This window comes from Barbus barbus (assembly GCF_936440315.1).
Source record: "Barbus barbus genome assembly, chromosome: 10".
Taxonomy (NCBI): domain Eukaryota; kingdom Metazoa; phylum Chordata; class Actinopteri; order Cypriniformes; family Cyprinidae; genus Barbus; species Barbus barbus.
The window spans coordinates 22,398,143-22,414,791 of record NC_136738.1 but is presented as its reverse complement, the minus strand read 5'-3'; the positions used below and the strand labels follow the sequence as shown (position 1 = coordinate 22,414,791).

Here is a 16,649-nt window from a genome sequence, read left to right as displayed (position 1 = left end):
TTATGCAGTGCATGATGATAAATGAGTGTGTTGTGTTTTCATTTACAAATGAAACTACGTGAATGATTAATTCCTCAACGAAACACTAGGCAGTAGGCTATAATATTAATCATTATTAATTCGCAGAAAAAAAGACGAAAATAAATAAATGTTAAATTCAACCTTTAAACTGCATTTCCAATAGGCTATAAATTCCAGTCAGCATAATCAAAGCTTTATGTCGAGTATTTACAGTAGGCTTATTTACAAAAGTGGTCAGAACGTTATGTAAAGAGATCGAAATGAAGGGAAAAAACTAATATAAAAATATAATAATAGGCTAATAATAATAATAATGTAATAATATAATAATAATATACAAATACGATCAGTTAGTGGACACACACAGCTAGCAAGACTGTGGGATGGATTGGATAAAAATATTTTCTTGTAGGTCTGTTTTATATTATTTACTTTATGTAACATTTAGCCTATTCATGATAAACTCACATTAAACTCGTGGCCACGAGAAATGGATGTCGTTCCCTCAACATAACATCTCGAGGCCACGACATAATATCACGTTCCCAAGAGTTAATATGACGTTCCCACGAATTAATATCTCTTGGCCATGACATATTATCACGTTCCTGCAACTTAATATATCGTGACCACGACAAAACTAAGTGAACCGAAGACAACCCCTCCCGGGCACCGTAGTTTGGCCCGTGTGTTTGGGTAAGCCGTTTGTCTGGGTGTCTGCCACTTTCTCCACTTATCAAAGGTAGTTTGTAGTATTATTTAAGCTTCAAAGGTCATGCTTTGACCTCAGATGTTCTCTGCTGCATTGTCATATCACTGTGGCTGTAAGAGAATTTTAGAAAATTTTATTTATCTTTTAAAAAATGTTTTTTTTTGACAGGCCATTTTCAGCAGTGACAGTAGCTACTATCCAACTTTGATCTAAATCTGTTTTTTCCGATCATGTATTAATCACATTAATTGCCATAAGGGCAAAAGACCAACTTATTTTTTTATTAGATGTGCGTATATATATATATTATCTGGTTTATATTTCCAGCATGATGAAAAGTCCTTTCACCATATGAAATTCACAGGAGCGGTGTTACTTCCTCTGTAAGGAGAGGAAGTCCTTATGTGTGTGTGTTCAGAGAAAGGAAACGCCTGTGAATTGGTGTTTGACTTGCGATTTTTCCTTTGCAGGGAACCTAGTTCTCACTTGTGGCTTCTAGTTTTGAGCAATGCATTGGAGGAAACTGTTGATTTATTGCTCTCCCGCAAGACGACAGAATGTTGCTATGGTTACAAATGCGGGAGTGACTGCTGTTCTGTACACACATGGAACGATAATTTACGGGACTCACTCCCGTATTTTAGTGAATTGTGTGTGTACAGAACGCGATTAAGGACAACCGAATTTAGCTGCAGTGTGTACGTGGCCTATGATAGATAAGGTGTTGTTGAATTTCAAGAATGACTTGTGATACTATAGCTTAGGAAGCATCATATGAGACTGAAGTAGATGATGAAAATTTTGCTTTCCCATCACGGAAATAAGTGACATTTTAAAATATATTCAAATAGAAAATAGTTGTTTTAAGTTGTAAAAATATTTCACGATATTACTGTTTTAACTGTATTTTTGATTAAATAAATGCAGCCTTGGTGAGCACAAGAGACTTCTTTCAAAAACATTCAAAATGATTTATATGTTTTTTAAATGTAAGTGTTTTTGTTTTCTTAACTGCTTTGTGGCAGTTCCTGGGAAAAATTAGCAAGGCAAGTGAGAACTACAGGCCAAACAAGGTCTGTAATTTAAAAAAAAACCTTGTTGAACCCTGCCGATTTCCACAGAATTGGAAACACCCACCATTCACAAAGTTCTACACATCTTCTACTCCTTGCATGTTCATTACATGTTTGGGCTAATTTGATTATATTTTCAGTTCCTAATGTGAATATACCACTCTCAGGACCGTTTGACTAATTTTACCAAGCCAGAACTCGGTGTCTTTAATTTATAAGTTTAGGCGAAAGGAAGACAAACTATTTATATGCCACAAATTGTTTACACAAAAGAGGTTTAAATATGTAGATGTTATTTTTTAGCACGTTAGTCATGCATCACTCACAATAGAAAGCCAACAACAGCACTGTTGGTAACTACTCTACACAGTCAGACAGGAAGTAAGTTGTCAAGACAGGAACAACCTTTAATATTATTGGTACAGGAACAGTTTGAAAGAAAAAAATATTTTAGACCACAGACTACTGGCATCTCAAATGTACTCTAAATCTCTGTCTTAGCAGTTAGCCAAAGTATAGAGCTGTGCTGCTTTTGACTTAAGTTCCAATTCTTTTCCCTCTCTCTCTTCATCATTTCCTGTCATCTCGTGAATAAACATAAGTTTTCTCAAAGACCAATCTAGCAGATATTTTTACATATACTGTGTCTGCTAAATCTTACCCACATTTCTACATTCCTAATTCACAGGTCTGAGTGCCGCCAAGCTGTTGGTGGAGAGCGGCCTGAATCCTGTGCTCCTGGAAGCCAGAAACCGTGTTGGTGGAAGAACCTACACTGTTCAGGTAAGATACTCATCTGAAGCAAATTAAATTACTTCATTGCATGTCTGCTTTTAAATGTGTGATAGGAACATGATTCATGGATTATTATGTGTGTGTGCGATATGACAATATCATAGTTGTTTTAACAACGTGCAACTTAACATTATTGAGTATGTCACTCATAAAACATAAACTCACATACACTCCTTGAGTCCACGTTCATTTTGATGTTGCCTATTCAAAGAATCCTTGCTTTACGTTTCAGTATTCAGAATTGTACTTAGAAACATTATGTAATTGTAATAGCAGTGTATATGCATTCATGCCACCTCTGCATTCAACAGTCTATGTAAATACATGTAAATGCAACTTCAGATGCAGTTTCTCTGCCACTTTTGCACTGCAAAAATGGATATAATTGATAGCAGTTTATCTGCTATATTTGATTGAATTTATTGATTAAATGTAAGAATTTGTGGCAAAAGGTGATGCATACATCTAATAAAGTTAGAAAAAAATGCCCTTAAAATTAAAAACACTGCTTTTTAACCGGACTCATTTAACCTTGAGTCATTTGGCTCAAGTCAGCTTAAAAGTCAAAAACGAGTTTCAGGCTGCCTAGTGGGAGGCTGCCTACACATGGAAGGGAATCTGCTGTCTTTGCATGCATATTCTAACACTTCCTTTTTGTTTTTCCTTTTTGGTCCTTTTTTGGTCTCAGTGTGGCTTGTAGAAATTTTAGTGACTATTTTATTGTGAATCTGTGCTTTCAGAATAAGGAGACCAAATGGGTGGATCTGGGAGGAGCGTACATTGGGCCCACTCAAAACCGCATCCTGAGAATAGCCAAACAGTACGGTGTGAAAACATACAAAGTCAACGAGGAGGAGTCTCTGGTTCACTATGTGAAGGTAAACCTCAGTGAAAGCCTACACATGTAGCAGCTTAGACTTATTATCAAATCAAAAGCAAAACATCTGTGAAATTCAAACAAGATTTTTCCTCTGCCTCAAAATCCAGCTCTCTTCACAGCCTCAGGCCAGAGCTTTGGCTAATAATACAGCCTTTTGTTTGAGCACACTCATGTCTTAATGCACAGGAAGTCAGAGCTAGCCCTGGTTCGCTCAGCTGAACAGGGCTGAATACCGAGTCCCTCCTTCACATTAGTGTACTGCGCTCAAGCCTGGAGATGCTAATCGCTGCCTGAAGGAAGTCTGTAATATGGTTTCAGAGTGGGTAAGAAGGGCGGATCTCAAGAAACCAGCCTCCCCTCCTCCTGCCCCATATCCAATTTGAGTAGACGCATCACTGCCCTTAGCACATGCACGCTGCATGACCTTATTAGATTGGGCTGTAGATTCAGTGTCTTCTCCGCTATGACCCTGCTATTACAGGGATAAATCACTGGATTCTTAGTACTGCTCTTCGTCATGTGGGCTTTACTGCTTTCTGTGGTCATATTTCATGAGAAAAATACAGGTTGTTTTAAAGTTATCATGGTAAATCAAAGGGGTTCTTGAGATACAGACCAGGAAAACGACAAGCTCACACATACTCAAGAAGTCAGTGTGCACAAAGGGAAAGGTCATGGTGGAGATTCATTGGAGTATTCATTGTAGATTATGTCAGGATGGAACTGGATTTCAGTTGCTGTGGAAAAGACCCTTTGGCATGTTTCCCATAATCTTTGGTTTTGCCCAGTAGAATAGTTAGCTGTGTAGCACCATACCATCAAATCTATACATTATCAGTGTAAATATTTGGTTAATGCTAAATATTTATAAGATCTGAAACTTTAACTTTGCTTTCGGTCTCAATATCCTAAATCCTCTCAATATTAAAAATCAGGAATGTGAAAGTAGTAGAATCTTGTTTAGTGCTGCTAGTTGGACAGGAAAAGGTAAAGGGAAAGTTTGACCAAAAATGAAAATTGTTGTTTCAGACCTATATGACTTTATTTTGTCCATTTAACACAAAAGGAGAAATTTTGAGGAATGTGCTGGTTGTGCTTTTCTATGCAGTTACATTGAATAGTGCTTTCTAGTGCTTTCTAGCTTTAAAAGCAGCAACATATCGTAAAAGTGGTCCAAATGACTGTTCTGTAATGAAAGTCACATGATAGCTTGTTGTTTCAGTGGTCTGTTAAATGTGGGGACCTCACTGAGTCAGTGAGTTGAATTTGAGATCAGTGAATAAGTCATATAGACTTTGTGTACCACATGATTCAGTCATGAATCAGACATATAGTAGGTACTTTTTTCAATATTTCCATCTAATAACTTTGACACAGAACTATTATATGTCTTCAGAATTCATACATGGAACACTTCAGATTATAAGTGCCTTTACTGTCAGTTTTGATCAGTTTAATGCATCCTTCTTGAATAAAAGCATTATTTTTTACAAAATCTTACAGACCCCAAATTTGAACTGTGGTATATGTTTCAGAAATTCACTTTTTGGATTCCATATAAGAACATAAGGATGAGTAATTTTTTATTTAATTAACCCTTACTGTATACGTAAACTATATATTTTTGTTTGCTACCATATTTGTGCCTCATATTCCTGCTGGAGTCATTTCTATAAAAATGCAAACCCTTTAAAAAACAATCCTTGGTTCCTGTTCCTTGGTTTGTGCAGTTTGACAGCACAATCATTGTCAAAGTCAATATCAAATCAGCTCTTCCTTAACAGGTTTTGTCAGAATAAACCCAAAGGCAGTAATACAGAATGAGGTAGACACTAGGAAGAGGCTATGTACATCTATCTGATATCTGATTGATTTTAAGGCTTTATTTATTGAAGAACGCATCATCATGGATTCAGACATCTGTAAGAGAGATGCTGTTCAGAGGCTCAATAATACTACTTGAAAATAAAGGAGAGTGCTACGTTGCATCACATTTTCATTTGGCTTCTTCATTTCAACAAATACTGTTATGGTCTGTCTTGCTATAGGCGGATTTTTGGTACGTGTTGTGATTTAAATAGAATAAATGTGAATGTGTCTGTCCTAATGATTAATGATGTGTGTGTTTGTGTTAGTGTATTTTCTGAAGGAGCCGTCCCCTCTCTCCTCGTGCCATTATCTCCTGATCGGAGCATCCCTGTGGGTTACCATGGCAGCACTCCTCATCAAAAGACAATCGCTATCAGGATTGAGGGGACACACTCTCATTCTCTCTGTCTCTCTCTCTCTCTCTCTCACGTTTTCTCACACCATGATGTCTGGCTCGGTCTTTGGGATCAGGGGCGTTTCCTTCATAACCAAATTGTTTCAGTCCACAGAGGCACGAAGTCAGGTTTTTAATGTTGAGCCATGCAAACCATGTCTGGTGACAACCCACTAATTAATAAAACCAGTGTACAGTTTACAACTAAAATTGTGGTCACATTTACCACTCTTCTGCAAATTATGGGGCGAGAAATCCAGACATTTTAATAGGAATCCACGCAATCTGTAATTTAGCGCCAACGCAAAAGATTTGGTGTTGAGCAACAGAAAGCTTTTGGTAACTTAGGAGCCGTGCTTTATACATTGCTACACTATTGACAATTGACAAATCTTTTTTCTTTGTGAAATTTTGCTAATGTGACTGCACTTTAATTGTTGTAGGTCACTAACACAATTTTGCTCTTTTTGGTCTTGGTCTAGTCTGTTGACCTTAACAACAGTGGTGTAATTCAACTTTTGAGTTTAACCTGGATATTATCAGTGTTTTGCTGAACTGTGTCCATTTGTCTGCGTAGTTTTATGAAAACTACCCCTCATAGGGTAGTTTTATCAGCCCCTCACGTAGTCGGTCCAATCTGCTCCTGCACGTTTTGCTTTGTTGAAAGTTTTACAACCGCTTTTATAGTATCACCTGTTACTCAGCAATCACGTACTGGCCTTGAGCCAGTATTAGCCAATAAGGGCCTTACAATGAGCAGACCATTTTATAATTAAGGTGAGCGTGCAGCCAAGGCGCCCGTGTAATCAGCTTTTCTATAGCTGTAATCCTAAAGGCCAGACCCAGTTTCCTCTGCCTCTGTCTGTGAGGAACTGCTCTGCTCTTTCTGGCAGTCTTAGCATATCAATATGATTATTATTGAACAGTTCTGCAAAGGCAGTGTTGTAAAAAATTAATACAGAATATTGTACAGTGTTTGCATTACTGTGCATTTACATTAGTGGTTTCTGAGCAATACTAATAAACCACATATACTTATGTTGTGGAACTACTTGGAATTACATTGTTGTTGGTACTATTGCAATTAATTATATTGAGATGTAATATGTGTATAGTTTTACTGTTAATACCTAAAGGTTGGTATTTCAACATTTAAAAATGAACAATATATCGGAACTATTGGTTATTGATATTAGATATTTCATCAGTAGATTTAGATAAAATTTTGCCAACATTTAAATATTCATTTTATATAAAGGTACTTTTTATTTATTTAGACAAAGTAGTGTAGGATTTTAATATCGGCCATTTATTGGTTATCGCCATAACATAAAAAAAACTGCAAGCTTATCTGTATCGGTCAATATCGGTGCAAAAAATGGAAAACATTGTGCACAACTGCTTATAATGACCGCTTGTTTCTTCAAAAGAAAATTTGTTCATCTTGTAAAAAGTCTATACTGTAACATACAGGCAAACAGAATGTTACTTTGGAGGATGATACATTTGCGTTGGACAGGATGTGGTCTCATTTCATTGCTTGTAACCGAGGAGATGGGCGGCAGTATGGATATTGAGCAGTATGAGGTTAGTGATAGTAGAGAGGCTTGGGTTCTGCTCTGGCTGAAAAGATATCATAAGAGATGCACTCCATCTCTCCACCTCAATTCTGTCGCCATGGGAACAGGCCTGTTGCTGGATGCTGAGCGATCCAGTGTCCTCTCCTGCATTGGTCTGGCAGGCTCGCAAATGATATGGAAATGTCATGGTCCCTTATTTAGCTGAACATGTTTTCCTAGTGTTAGTTGGCTTAGAAATGCAGATGGCCAAGTCACATTAAAGAATTATACAGATGCTTTTTTTTAAACCCAACTTAGGCCAAGGAGACAATTTTTGTAAGATATACGGGTTCAACTGACATTTCTGGAGAAATGTCATGCATGTTTCCCATCAAAAGTGTAATTTAAATTTTAAAAATATTTATGTTTTATAATTCATGTAGCTCAAACAATAGACCATGGTGCTAATGGAAAGGTCATGGGTTCATGGGTTCGATTGCCAGGGAATGCATGAACTGTATGAATTTAAACCTCGAATGCAATGGAAGGCGCTTTGAATAAAAGCATGTGTCAAGTTCAGTTTTCTTTAGTTGTTATTAATATAATAGGCTAGATTTGAACCTTGGAATGCCGGACTGCTAAGTTTGATTTCGTTCTTTGAATTTTGTATTGTTTCATCTTGTTTAGGGCACCAGGAGAGACAGAACTGCCATAGTGTCCACTCAAAAAGGAGCATGGCGTCCCTCCGTTGTTTTGCGGTGGTCTGACATTTGAAGTCTTCTTTTATCTGTCCTACTAAGTGCATTCTAGTCCTACTCAAAAACCTCTTTGGTTCCCCTCAGATGTTTCTGCGAGCAATAAAATGACAGGGTTTTCCGAAACGGTGTGTTGAAAATGCACAAATCACTATGACATGACAAATTGCTCGGAAGTGAACGTTGGACATCAAACCCAGGGGTGCGTGAGAATCCTTCTAGGTGACAGGTCTTTGATTTTGTCAGCAGTTTTGACTAGGTTGCCTGATTCAGTGCTAAAGTAATAACCTTTTGCACATTTTCAACTATCCATCTCGAGCCTTCTTTATCAGAGATTTCATTATCATTATGGGTTTGGCAATCATTAGAGGCTTTATGTTGAAGAACAACATATTGAAACGCAGTCTTTGATGTGTAGTTAAACATTAATCAATCAGCCCAGCGGTGCTTATTTAAGAGCCCCACAGCAACAGAACAATCCAGGTATGAAGTAATGTCTGCATATAGTTACCCCATTGGCCAGCCACTGAGAATGATCATACTGACTAAGCGTTTCCACTACTGTGAGAAGCAAGCGATGTGTGAACAGCTTGTGTCATATAGCTGCTGTTTGCCAAAGGCTAATATTGTCATTATCTGTGATTATGAATTTTACTGAATTAGCATTATCATTAATGTCTATTTATAGATGCTTTATCATAACTGTATATACTATTCCAAACCCCTAATGAGCATATATATCCTTTTCCTGCTCCTAATGTAGAAGATTGTCACATTTTTATGTGAAATTCATAAAATCTTACTGAGATTTGATAAGGTCGAGTTGTTTCTGATCTTCTGGTTGTATTAACGCAAACTGTAAAGGCTGTGAACAGAGGCCCTCCATTAACTGATTTGATTCCAAGCCAGGCGAAATGCAGTTACGTATATTTTAGGCAGCAAAAACCATTTTCCATTCCAGACTGGTTACACTTCTAATGATAATGAGGTCATGATGGCTATGATAAAGACATTACGTCAACAATGACAAAATAATAACAATTTTCATTATTTGGTGATAAGGTAGTAGGTTTCTTACGGACACTGTTTCTTGTTTCCAAGGGCAAATCATATCCATTCAAAGGGCCTTTCCCTCCAATGTGGAACCCTCTTGCCTACATGGACTACATCAACCTCTGGAGGACAATGGACAAGATGGGAATGGAGGTAAAGGCCATTTTTATTCAGAACCGACTCCGCTGTTCTCCTGTATACATGATACTTACCTGCAATACTTATTGAATGCCACCACAATGCAAAACAAACTCTCAAACTTACAGTGCAACACATGTAATCTGATTCCCAAATGAATGACTCTCATGAGTCGATTCATTGTAGCGAATCAGACACATACCAGCGTTACCAGTATAGTTTGATTTCCTGAATGAATGTCTCTGGAATTGGTTCTTTTTAGTGAAATGAACACACACAACACAACCAGTGCACTCAAATGACTCTTAAGTCTGTATTTTTTGTGAATCAAACGCATACAGTGCAACATCTGTAATCTGATACTTGTAGGAATAAGTTGGTTCTTTTTAGTGAATCACAACCAGTGTTGACCAGTTTCCTAATGAATGAGTCTAATGAGCTGGTTCTTTAAAGTGAATCAAAAACATACAGTGTAGTTGTATTCCTGAAAGAAATACCCTAATATGTCAGTTCTTTTTATTGAACCAAATGCATACAGTGGGACTAGTGTTGTTCGATTTCCAAATGAATTACTGGAATTAGTCAGCTCTTTTTAGTTAATTGAATGCAAACAATGTAGTCCATATTTAAGAACAAATGATTCGAATGAATGCTAGTGAATAAAATATACATAACTTACAAGTCGGCAGTATTTTATAAATAATAAATGAAATATGTAATACTACATTTAGTTTGGTATTGTTTAATAAATTGTTAAAGGAACTGTCTCCTCTAAAAACGTTTTATATTTATTTTTTAATTAAATTCTCATAATTTTGGCAATATAATTTTGTTGTTTCTTATAAATAATCGTTATTGGAACTATTAAGAAATTGGAATCAGAGTCCCTGATCACAAATGTGCACTTTAGATTCCTAAAGAAGCTCCATGGAGGGCCCCTCATGCGGAAGAGTGGGACAAGATGACCATGCAGCAACTCTTTGACAAGATTTGCTGGACCAGGTACAGAGAAGGGACCAATTAAAATCAGGTATTGTTGTGGCATATTGGCTGTTGATGGCATATCCCTTCACCCATGGGTTGCTTGCAGGGCCGCTCGTCGCTTTGCCACTCTGTTCGTCAATGTGAACGTGACCTCCGAGCCCCATGAGGTGTCTGCTCTGTGGTTCCTTTGGTACGTCAAGCAGTGTGGAGGCACCATGAGAATCTTCTCCACCACCAATGGAGGCCAGGTAAGTCTTTATACAACAGATTAAATGTAGGCCTGTTACGTAACGTTTGTATACTATGTTATCTCGGTTGATTATTTCACTGTTGAAGACCAAAGTTAATTATATGGCAAACATATGAACTCCACGACATTAACGTTTGTGCAGCGTGTTTGTGCATGTCTCTTTGGTTTTTTCACTGCACCAGTGCTTGTGTTTACAGTATAATTAACATCTATGGGAGAATGAGAGAATGGCAGGCCGAGGGAGTGAGAGATGGGGGTTTAGTGTCCTCACACACCAGCGTCTTTTTTTAAATATTGGCAGTCCAGGAAAGGAGGTGTTAGAAATAGTGATATAAATCATGCTGGAGCTGTTCAGTCCAATGTTCCTGCCAAGTCCAATAGTCATTGTCACTGTTCAGTCTGTACCCCTAATTTAGTTAACCACAGCTCTCAAAATGGGTCTTGTTGCAAGGCAAAAAACGACTTTCTGTGGAAGAAAGCAAAATGTTTTGCTGTTTGAGTGAGAAAGGGTTGCACGGGGTTAAAGGGAGAGTTCACTTAGAAAATATTCAAACTGCATATTTAAATATAGTCATGTCAGACATGTCATGCCAGGTTTGATGTCTGTGATAGATTGTAGCTTTTTGTTCTCGTCCAATACTGTTTATGACAGATACAATACAGTATCTGTAGGTTTTGTTTGTTTATTATCATTTTTATTTAAATATCCAGTAATTGATATGGAGAACCAGTTTTTCATTTTTTATTTTTGTGCTTTTTTACACAATAACTAGATCATTGTACTACATTTTATTTAGTATTTTGGTATATTATTATTATTATTATTATTATTATCATTAAAGAAAAGATCACTTGGTGCCATCTACTGGTAGACCTCATATTAAGCAACCAGTAACAAAAAGTGAGAATATTGGTAAAACAGTATTGACCTAAAAACAAATTATTGGTCGTTTCTCCCAGTCATACATAATGTGTAAAGTATTCACAGTAATTTTTCAGTAAGGCCACTGCAATACTCCTTATAGGAGACTATATTCAATTTGTTTATTCATCCATGATGATTTTTTTTTTCAAGTTAGTCGATTATAGTATATAATTAAGTGAAGTGACATACTGCCAAGTATGGTGACCCATACTCGGAATTCGTGGAATTTAAGCCATCCAACACACACACAGCAGTGAACACACACACACCGTGAACACACACCCGGAGCAGTGGGCAGCCATTTATGCTGCGGCGCCCGGGGAGCAGTTGGGGGTGCCTTGCTATTGAGGGTGGAGAGAGTGCTGGACATTCACTCCCCCCCATCTACAATCCCGAGACTCGAACCCGCAACCTTTGGATTACGAGTCCAACTCTCTAACCATTAGGCCACGACTTACCCTCATTCCCCTAATAATAGTATACACTTCTCAAGAGAGGCTACCTTGTGTCGTACCCATTCTTTCCTGTGACACTGAACTGATTATGTAACACACCAAAATAGTGGCCACTGTATCTGGGTCACATTTATAGCAGGAGCCTACCAGCAACTGTGTCCTCTGATGGCACACAAATAAAGCAAATAAGAGTTTTGTTTATTAAATTGATAACAAAATATCCCGACTTTTCTCTTTGATTCCCTATGATCTGCCTGTTTCTGTTCTTTAACCTGTTTTATATTCTTAACGTGGTAAGGTATGTGGATGGTGGGCAGTATTATACAGCTCTGTCATAATTCTATCTCTGAGAGACAGAGACCCCTATTGGTGAATTAAAGAATTGCAGTCCTTGTTGAAATGTTAATGTTTATGTATATTAAACTGATCGTTTCTATTACATACAAGGTCTAACCAAAGTCTGGAAAACTGTTTTCTGCTGCCTCATATGACAGGAGCGCAAGTTTGCCGGAGGTGCCAATCAAATCAGTGAGGGGATGGCGAGAGACCTGGGTGACCGTGTGAAGCTGGGCAGAGCTGTCTACAGCATTGACCAGACTGGAGACCTGGTGGAGGTCAGGACAGTTAATGAGGAGATATACAAGGTGAGAATGTGCACAAAATTCTCCATGGCTATGTCCTATTTGGCAAGGACCACTAGCATACTGCTTACAGCATATTACAAAGTATATAGTGCATACTAATAAGCAAAACATAGCATGGGAAAGAACGCAAAGCTAAAAATAATTGTCACATTGGCCAGACAGTAATGTAAGGTCAAGACAAGCACATTGCATTCTGATATGCGTTTTTCCACTTTTAAGTAGCAAATCAAACCCCATATTCTGTTCAAGTACATAAATGTGCATAGTACACACAATAAACATGTTGCATAAATTGTAATATGGTAGTGTGATAGTCTTAGAAGGAGCTTCATAACTGGTTACTAATCTCAGAGTAAGCAGTATTTTACATTTCATGCTAAATCGGCTAATTTGAAGGACAAATGTCCCACTTTGGAGTATGTATCACCATGTATGTGTGTAATCTTGGTGGATTGTTATCAGTAAGCCACTCTTCATCCCCCTGTCCTGGCCACATCCTCTTTCCTGTGCTGAAAGCTTATTAAAGGCTGCTGTAGAGCTGCTTAACCCTCTGGGGAGGAACAGTGGGGGCGACACTGGAACCACTATATTCAACTATACATCCTTATATATATATATACTACTATTCAAACATTTGGAGTTTGTAAGAATTCACTTAGACAGACCAAGGCTGTGTACATTATTAATATTTTATCATGAAATTTATTCCTGTGATGACAAAGTTGAGTTTTCAGCAAATTTGTTGCATGCAATTATGAGTTCCACATTTCCGAGAGGTTTTGCTATTGTAAATCCATTAAAGCTAAATAAAACTCTTTTTGTTATATACAAGGTAACAGAGACTGATGTGATTTCAGTGAAATTCATCAGATAGAAGGGAATTTTTAGTGTGCGGCATTCCCAAAAAAATCACTTACAGCAGCTTTAAATGCATTGTTAATGGGCACAGTGCTGATGGTTTCTGGGGTTTGATCATGCCTCCTATAACTTACTACAACAGTCCTTTTAACACTTAACTATCTGAAATGATGATGAAATAGCAAAATAGATCTTTTTTTAAGGATATTCTTTTTTCTCTCTTCTTGTAGGCCAAATATGTTATACTTGCCATACCACCAGGCCTGAACTTGAAAATCCATTTCAACCCTGAACTACCGCCTCTGAGGAACCAGCTCATTCACAGAGTCCCCATGGGCTCAGTCATCAAATGCATGGTGTACTACAAAGAGAACTTCTGGAGGAAGAAGGGTCTGTACCACTTGTCCACTTTCCATTACATAAATCACTTGAAAGCCAGTTACAAAAGAATATTGGGACTGTCACGAGTCCGGGCTGCAGTTCTTCTTTTCTCCACCAGAGGTCACCATCTCCCTTCCTCCCGGACTCCATTCCCCTAAACTCCACACACCTGTCACATTACACACACCTGGTAACATATTACACTCCCAGCTGTGGACTATTTATGCACCACACTCCCGCTACTCTGTCTGGTTCAATTAATTGTAATTTATGGTACTAGTCTTTGTCACTGTGGAAACTCTGGGTATACATGCCGTTAATGTATCCCGTTTCTAATCTGTTTTGTTTTGCCTTGTTGGCCTTTTTGTTTTTTAATTAAAAGAGAGCCTTACCTGCATTTGGACCCTGACTTCGTCTTTTCACGGCGCTCTCGAAGTGTTCCGTGACAGAATTGAACCAGCAAACATGGGTCCAGCAGGGAGGTTGCTCAACATCCGCCAGGGAGACTGGAGCACTGAGGAGTATGCCAGGGACTTCGTTGGAGTGGCTCGTCAGTCGGCTATTGAGAAGACCTGCCTCATGGTCTTTTTTTACGGAGGCCTGGCCGAGCCCTTCAAATCCCTGATGCCATACTAGACCCCCGTGGAGTCGCTGGAGGACTACATCAATCGGGCTCTGTACTTGAGAGGCTCAACCTTCAGGGTGGAGGTAGCCGCGGAGCCCGCTCACAGTTCTCCCAACGCGGCGATCCAAGGGGCGTCAGAGGCCTCATCGGCCGCACCCAGTACCTCGCGCCCGTTCCCGGAGCGTCCCGGGCTGATCAGCAGGGTTCAGGAACCCCCGCTGATGTCGGTGCGAGCGGCGTGGTTTGCTCGCGGTCCTCCCGAGGCGACGGTGCCCGCTCGCAAGGCTTCCAAAGCGGCGGTGCCCGCTCACGATCCTCCCGAAGCGGCGGTGCTCGCTCACGATCCTTCTGAGGTGGCGTTGCCCGCTCACAAGGCTTCCGAAGCGGCGGTGCCCGCTCACGATCCTCCCGAAGCAGCGGTGCCCGCTCAAGAACCTGCCGAGGCAGCGGAGCTCACTTTAGGCCTTCCCGAAGCAGCGGTGCCCGCTCACGAACCTCCCGAGGCAGCAGAGCTCACTTTAGGCCTTCCCGAAGCGGCGGTGCCCGCTCACGAACCTCCCAAGGCAGCGGAGCTCACCTCAGTCCTTTTCAAAGCGGCGGAGCCCGCTGATGTTCCCTCCGATGCAGCGGAGCTCACCTCAGGCCTTTCCAAAGCGGCGGAGCCCGCTGATTTTCCTCCGAGGCAGCGGAGCTCGCTTCAGGCCTTTTCAAAGCGGCGGAGTACGCTGATGTTGTCTCCGAGGCAGCGGAGCTCGCTTCAGGCCTTCCCGAAGCGGCGGAGCCCGCTGATGTTCCCTCCAAGGCGGTGGTTCCCGCTCACAGATCTCCCGAAGCGGCAGTGTCCGCTCAAAGTTCCCTCGAGGCGGCGGTGTCCGCTGATGTGCCCCCCGAAGCGGTGGAGCCCGCCATTACCCGCTCCAAGGTGGCAGCTCCACACACACCGCTGTGGTGGCCGCTGGTTCTGCCCTGGGTCTTCACCCCAGCGGCGCTGCCTCAGGCCCCAGGTCCCCCTTGTTTTGCCTTGTTGGCCTTTTTGTTTTTGAATTAAAAGAGAGCCTTACCTGCATTTGGACCCTGACTTCGTCTTTTCACGGTGCTCTCGAAGTGTTCCGTGACAGGGACTGAAGTGACATTGTAATAATTTTAATTCGAAACATTATTAAAAACCATGTATGTAAATAATGCTAACACTGACTATATAGTGTGTATGCTAACCTGGGTTGCTTTGTTTTTTCAGGATACTGTGGCAGCATGGTGATTGAGGAGGAGGAAGCACCTATTGGTCTCACTCTTGATGACACTAAGCCTGATGGGTCTGTGCCTGCTATAATGGGGTAAATAAAGCGACGAGCTTTCTATCATAGGATGAACATAAACTACTAAAAAAAGTATTGAGATGTTTGAGGCAACAGAACAGTAAGCTGGCTGCTTCTCTTTACAGTTTCATCCTGGCACGAAAATCCAGGAAATTAGCAGACCTGACGAAAGAGGAGAGGTAGATATTTCTTTGTTTTCCTATTGGTAAAATGTCACTGCACCTGTGCACACTTTGTGCTCAAATGATTATTCTTATCAGAATGTTGTCAACCATTTCAGAAAGAGAAGGATCTGTGAGATTTATGCTCGTGTGCTTGGCACAGAAGAAGCGTTAAATGTGAGTCTCCATGACCAGTCACAAATCTCTGTCATGCTTCAGTCTTATCATTTTTAATAACTTTTCACTCTTTGTTTTTATGGTGGTGTCTTCTTTAGCCTGTGCACTACGAGGAGAAAAATTGGTGTGAGGAGGAATACTCTGGTGGCTGCTACACTGCCTACTTCCCCCCTGGTATCATGACACAGTATGGCAGGTTAGCGCACCTCCGGATGGTTCTGCATTATGCTAGCCTGCTGATGGTAAACTAGAGCATGAACTGACATGAGAAGTGACCGTTTCTCTCTGTTTCAGGGTCCTGAGGGAGCCGGTGGGCAGGCTGTATTTTGCAGGAACTGAAACGGCCACAGAGTGGAGCGGTTACATGGAGGGGGCCGTGCAAGCTGGAGAGAGAGCCAGTAGAGAGGTGCGTAGAGGGTTTAGCTACTAAGATCTAAGATATTTATTAAAAACCGTTCTGCCCAAACTTCCTATTTCAACAGGAAATATATCAATGCAGGAAACAAAAAGCTCTTGTCAAGTTTGAAAGTCTGTCATTGAATTTCATTATTAGCATGTTCAATATGAATCCATCTATTTAACATGTCACAATATATTTAGTTCTACTTCATTTTGTGCATATAT

At 40.0% G+C, this 16,649-nt stretch overlaps 1 protein-coding gene across 1 annotated transcript in view; it reads left to right on the top strand.

Annotated features, from left to right (window-relative positions):
• The window catches only part of LOC306876450 (amine oxidase [flavin-containing]), a 35,082-nt gene that overhangs the window by 13,638 nt on the left and 4,795 nt on the right, over positions 1 to 16,649 (top strand). The window contains exons 2-13 of the mRNA XM_079427619.1: positions 2,495 to 2,589; positions 3,342 to 3,479; positions 9,160 to 9,264; positions 10,160 to 10,251; positions 10,340 to 10,481; positions 12,358 to 12,507; positions 13,596 to 13,755; positions 15,609 to 15,705; positions 15,813 to 15,866; positions 15,968 to 16,025; positions 16,124 to 16,221; positions 16,320 to 16,431. Coding sequence (XP_079283745.1) covers positions 2,495 to 2,589; positions 3,342 to 3,479; positions 9,160 to 9,264; positions 10,160 to 10,251; positions 10,340 to 10,481; positions 12,358 to 12,507; positions 13,596 to 13,755; positions 15,609 to 15,705; positions 15,813 to 15,866; positions 15,968 to 16,025; positions 16,124 to 16,221; positions 16,320 to 16,431 — 1,301 coding nt within the window. The remainder of the gene's footprint in view (positions 1 to 2,494; positions 2,590 to 3,341; positions 3,480 to 9,159; positions 9,265 to 10,159; positions 10,252 to 10,339; positions 10,482 to 12,357; positions 12,508 to 13,595; positions 13,756 to 15,608; positions 15,706 to 15,812; positions 15,867 to 15,967; positions 16,026 to 16,123; positions 16,222 to 16,319; positions 16,432 to 16,649) is intronic.